At 33.5% G+C, this 5,963-nt stretch overlaps 1 protein-coding gene across 1 annotated transcript; it reads left to right on the forward strand.

Moving 5' to 3' along the window:
• The first annotated feature begins 802 nt into the window (after positions 1-802).
• LOC129895984 (uncharacterized) lies at positions 803-1,849 on the forward strand. The gene has a single exon (XM_055971790.1). The coding sequence runs from the start codon at positions 893-895 to the stop codon at positions 1,559-1,561; it is 669 nt and encodes a 222-aa protein (XP_055827765.1). The 5' UTR covers positions 803-892; the 3' UTR covers positions 1,562-1,849.
• Positions 1,850-5,963: the final 4,114 nt, after the last annotated feature.

Consider the following 5,963-nt stretch of genomic DNA (forward strand, 5'->3'; position numbering starts at 1 on the left):
TATTTATCATCTATAGCAATAAAAAAAATTCACTGAACACTTATAATACATTTATAATACAGTTTTAATACATATTGCAGAGAACTATTTATAAAACATATATAATACAAGTTTTATAGATGGATAATACATTTATCACATACTTTAATAGACTTATAATACATTATGTCTGTTTCTTACTACACAAACATAATATATATTTTAAAACACTTATAATATATTTATATCATATTCATAATTCACTTTTAATACAAGTGTATATTTATCATAATATTGTTATGTATTGCTATAAATTGTAATAAATAAAAAATATCGCTAAAATCAGTAATTAATTTTTAAAAAGCACTCAATTAAGTAATTTTTTTTTTAAAACAATTTCATTTCACACCGATTAATGAAGAAATCTAACAACAAAAGTATTAGGCCAGACACAATTTTTAAATTTCAAATTTTTTAAATGTAAAAACTTGATTCATAAGCTTATGTTCCGTAAAAAAACATAAAATTCACTACTTAAAATTTTGTAAAAAAAATAAAATACATACTCAACTTAAATAAATTATCACAATTACATGTTCAATATAATTTCAAACTTCAAATGAACGGATATTTGAAATCATATCCAAACATGCAACTAAACAATATTTGTTTTTGGTTCTTTTTTTTTTTTTTACAACAAATGGTAACTAATTTTTGAAGTTTTTTATTTTGGGTTATTAATTTTGAAGTTGTTGGTAGTTCAATTTGACTTTAGAGTCAAAATTCCAAAGCAAAAAAAAAGGTGTTAAATTATTAATATTTGACTATTTTCCGCCCTAAAATTTTCATCTAAAGCCATAATTGTCGTTTGTTAATTTCCCCTCATCGTTCCTTCCTCTCTCTCTAAACGTCAATGGCGACCTCGAATTTCGCGCTTCTACTTCTCGCTTTCTTTCTCCTCGCCGTCTCCGCCGCCGCTAGGCCATGCAAAACCCTATTCTTCATCACCTCCACTTCCTATTATCAGATCCCCACAACAATTTCTCGAAACCCTAACCCTAACCACAATTTCTTCCTCCGTAACCCCTCTATTTCTCCTCGATTCCGTACTTTCTTCGTCACTACCTCCGGTTTCCGTGATGATGCTCCGAAATTTGGATTCCTTAGGCCATCAATTTTCTTCCGGAGATCCGACCCGGTTTTCTTTGAACGACAGGACGCCGTTGAACAGGTGGAAGATGCAGAGGAATTGGCGAGTCGATCGTCGTCGATGATTCCGGTGGAGTTTTACTCGTCGGTGACGAGCTCAATCCGTGATCGGACTAAGGATATCATGAGGGTTGTTGGAGCTTTGCTTTTCGGTGTCGGTTGTGGTGCATTAACTGCTGCCACTATGTATTTGATCTGGTCCCTTTTCTGGCCTAATCGCTTCGAGTTTGAGGATTCTGATGATGATTTCGATGATGGAAATGATGATTATGATCTTAGCAGTGCTAAGAAGATGGGATTCGTGGCGATTCCGACTAAAGTTGTGGATGATGATTTGAAGAAGCCTGCTGCTCCGGTTAAAGAAGTGGTATGAAAGGTCTTTGCTTAATAGTGGAAGTTTTAACATTTATGCTGTTTGTTAATCTATAATTACTTGAATGCATTTGTTATTGATGCTTCAAAATTTGATGAACAAATGTGTTGAATTACTGTGACTTTGCTTGTTTATATTAGTATTGAATTGTGAAGAATATTACTAAATAAGTGTAATAGTGTCATGACGGAGTGCATCCTCCATGTTCATTGAGTAATAAACTGTGTATTCCAACGAACAAATATCAAAATTATGATGCGTTTCTGTTATGTGATGTGAAATGTTCTACACGTTGTGTTAAAGATGATAATTTGGAAGCTGACATTGAACTAGGTGCTTCGAGTAGGACTTTGTAATTTTTTTTTTGGGATAACCCTGTTGTCTCTGTCAGCTTTCTTGTATCTCGACTAGTTCCATGGTATAAGTGCTACCTCCCACTAACAGAGTTAACGGGTAACTTTAACAGTAGGACTTTGTAATTATGCATATGGAAGTATAAAGTGGCTGCCAACGTGATCCATGCACCAGAGATGTGATTTCCAATTCTGTTGCAGGTTTGCTGCCAGTTTTTTTTACAGGGAGTTATTTAAGTTAACAGGTAGCGACTTAGTTGATGGAATTTACAGAAGGTTTTTTTTCTCTTAACTGTCGTTATAGTAGATGTGCCGTGTCTAATACAATTAGGGGCCGTTTGGTATGTTGGACAAGCATAAATAGTCCTGGGATAAAAATTTAGTATAGCCTTATCCCTTGTTTGGTTAGTAATCTTGGGATAAGTTATACTATGTTTAGTTATTGGTACTAGGATAAATTATCACTGTCTGAGGGTGTGGAATAATAGTACCGGAATTAGTTATTTTGGGATAAAACAATGAAAATGACAAGAATACCCTGGAGGGCGTTTTTGTAAATAAACAACTTTTTCGTAGAGAATATGCAATGCATGTAATTTTTGATACAACAAACCTAATAGTGAATTGGAATTAATCCTAGCATAACTTGTCTTCAAACAAAACGACCCCTTAAAAGTGATATAGGGGTCTACTCAGTCCACTCCTAAGTTGCGCGAACTCTTCATTTTTGTTGTCGCACCCGTGTCGACATGAGACGGGTGCGGGGTACGTGTGGGATTCGGTCAACCCACATTAAGATACTTTGACGAAGAGTCCATGGACAACCAACATCAGATACATCAGATGGGTGCGGGATACGAGTGAGATTTGGTCAATGCACATCAGATACTTTGACCAAGATACTTTTCCTCTTGGTCAATATTCGTTGCTTCATGTTTCAAGCCAAACAGAGAGATATTAAATATTCAAGTGGTTGTGTTCTGACTTTTGGTAGACAGTAGTAATGATCTGTGAGGAAAATTGGTGGAAAGTCTTGAATGACTTTCTTTTTTTTTCTTGAGGGAAAGAATATCTTTATCTTTATAACTATATTTTTATAATATTGAATGTTTTTAGCCGAATCCACGCACCCGTATCCATACTAGGATTCGTATTTCCGAATCTTAAAATTTAGATTTTGCCGAATCCGACAGTCGGATTCGCATCCGTCTTGGATACCCGCACTCGAGTCCGACCAACTTAGGTCCACCTTGTTTATTGCTGCTCTTCCACCTTTCATCACCTCTAATACGAATGATCTATATTCGCCACCACCATCACAATTGAATAAAGGATTATTTTTTAAGCGTCTTCATCAAATTAAACTTGTAATATGATTGTTCATGGCTTATCAAACACGCTGCTCAGATTGATATCTTCCATCAGCATCTCAGCAATGCCATTAGTCAATCTTACCTGAAACATCTGTCTCTGCCTTAGATTTCAATGCTTTAATTGCTAGTTCATGACAGAGCTCCGATTGATATCTTCCATCAGCATCTCAGCAATACCATTAGTCAATCTTATGCTGTCTAACTGTGATATGTATATAATGAAAAAGATGTGTTTAATACCAACCTTATAAAATATTGTCGTTGGTGCCAAGATCTGTCTTTCTATTTGAGATATTATTTTGAGTTGATACAAGCAAATTGGAAGCCATTTGTTTCTGAATTGGGAGTACCTCTGAGAGAGTTTATATGAGGTCTGCAGTCTACTTTCATAGAGGACATGTTTCTGAGTCTTACCCACTTATCATGTAATGTCACCCTGTCTATTTGCATTCTAAATAGCTGGATGAGCTACCTGCTTACACTATGTTTGGATGGTGCTTTTTTATGGTTTCATAATATACGGTACTGTATGGTATGGTATGATATTGTATTATACAGTACAATACTATGTTTGGATTAACTGTATGGTTTGCTATTGTTTAATGATAAATTTTGTTGTTTGGTTTGATTGTATGGTACTGTATCGTAATTTATAAATTTACGAAAATGCCCTTAATTATTGAGCATTACGGGGCATGGGCTTCGACATAAGGTATTCAACTGGTCTCCCGACCTTCCCCCGGAGGAGAAGACCTCCCTTGCACCATTATGAGTATTACTGCTAGGTTACCTTGGCATCTGATCGGGTATGATTTCTTGAAGCAAATTCTAGGTCTCGTTGGAACCTGTTAGCAGTGGATGTTGTTAGGTTATTTTTAATACACAAAAATATACAGAAATACAAAATATACAAATGTTGTAGTAAAAGATTCAAGAGATTTTGAGTTTATAAATAAAATAATTTCCTTGAGATTTCCATTTTTTAAAAACACTGGTGCATGAGATTGAACTCAAGAGCAGGAGAGAAGGGAATTGTTTTGTTTCTGTAACACGACCACTATTAGTTTCTGAAGGTGTATTTTTGCTTCATCTGTGCTTCTTCACTATAATCTGTAGATGTTCAAGAACAGTTCCTCCAATCATAAACTGGTTCGGCAGACAGTTTTTCTTTTATTTGAAATATGCAAGTTGATTTTAGACAAACTCTCAGTAAGTTTTGAGATGAGATTTGTTGATGATACTGCAGAACTCTTCTTCCCCAACGTGGTAAATGGCCTATTGATTTGCTTGTAGTTGTAACACATAAAAATCGATAACGTTAAATTCTAAAAGTGAACACGTTTGATTGAATGGACAAAAAGGCCAAGTGATGTTTTTGGTTAGTTTCAAATATATACTATAAAGTAATTAATTTATAACAAATATAGTCATGTTTTTATTTACTAGTCAAAAGTCATAGAAAATATATATGATTATACATTATGATACACTTAAAAAAATGAATATAACTTAATTATACATAAAGTATATACTGACTATTTTTTTCAGAATATTTATTAGGCTAATTAAAGAAGAAAGAGAAGGATGAGGATAGTCTTAAAGGGAAGATTGAATATAAAGGAGGTGATTTCGCAAGCAAAAAAAATAATGAATTAAAGAAGAAGGAAAAGGATAAAGATAGTTTTAAAGGGAAGACTGAATATAAAGGAGGTGATTTCGGAAGCAAAAGTGATTTCATTGCAAGTAATATTACTTTTTTCTATTCAATTCTGACCAATTCAAAATCTCTTTCAAACAGTTTCAAACTTTAGATATGAAATTGACATTGAGTCTTTTGATATATAATTTGCTCGAAATGATTCATGTTTATGGTACTTTAAATTTTTAAATCAAACTTTGAAATTTTAATGGTTGATTAGGAAGGATGACTGAAAATAGGTAAAGAGAAAAAGGAAGAAGAAGCCAATAATGGCTTAAGTGGAAGGAAGAAGAAGAAGCGATATGGTCGTATGGTGAGTTTGGATAATTTTAAAATGTTGGGCCAATTTTCTTATAAATAAGATAGCCAATGGGCCATTTTGCATAATTATCCCTATTGGTTTCAAATAGCAGCCCGTTGAATTTGGGCCTTACTGGCTAAAAACCATTTCTTGTCATGTTAGGTTGCATTTTAACCAGGAAAAATTAATTAAACACATATCTTATTTTATCTTAATATCTAAAAAATTCTCTATCATTTAATTTTATTTTAAAAATATTTTCTTGGATACATCACTTCATCTCACTTATACATCCCTATCCCCCTCTCAGCTACATCCCTCTCTTCTCTAATACATCCCTCCTCTTTCGGAGATATCCCTCCCCTATGTATCCAGATGTTCTATCCCTTCTAATTTCTATGATACATCTCTATGTTCTATCCCCTCTATGATACATCTCTATCTTTTCTCCGATACATTCTTTCCCTCTCGGATACATTCCTCCACATGAATCCGGATGTCTGCTGATGTATAATGTATTCGAAATTCATAAATTTTAAGGAATTTTTATAATTTGAAAAAGAATAGAAAAATAATATAATTAACTTTTAACACTATGAATTTTATGCAAATTATCCTTTTAAGAAATAGCAACTTTTAATACATGCTATTAAACATTATTCACTATTTCAGAAGT

This window comes from Solanum dulcamara, chromosome 7 (genome assembly GCF_947179165.1).
Source record: "Solanum dulcamara chromosome 7, daSolDulc1.2, whole genome shotgun sequence".
In the NCBI taxonomy this organism is placed as follows: domain Eukaryota; kingdom Viridiplantae; phylum Streptophyta; class Magnoliopsida; order Solanales; family Solanaceae; genus Solanum; species Solanum dulcamara.

Bases quoted from the DNA above. Each gene is read 5' to 3' on its own strand.
- LOC129895984 (XM_055971790.1), top strand. From the start codon at position 893: ATGGCGACCTCGAATTTCGCGCTTCTACTTCTCGCTTTCTTTCTCCTC.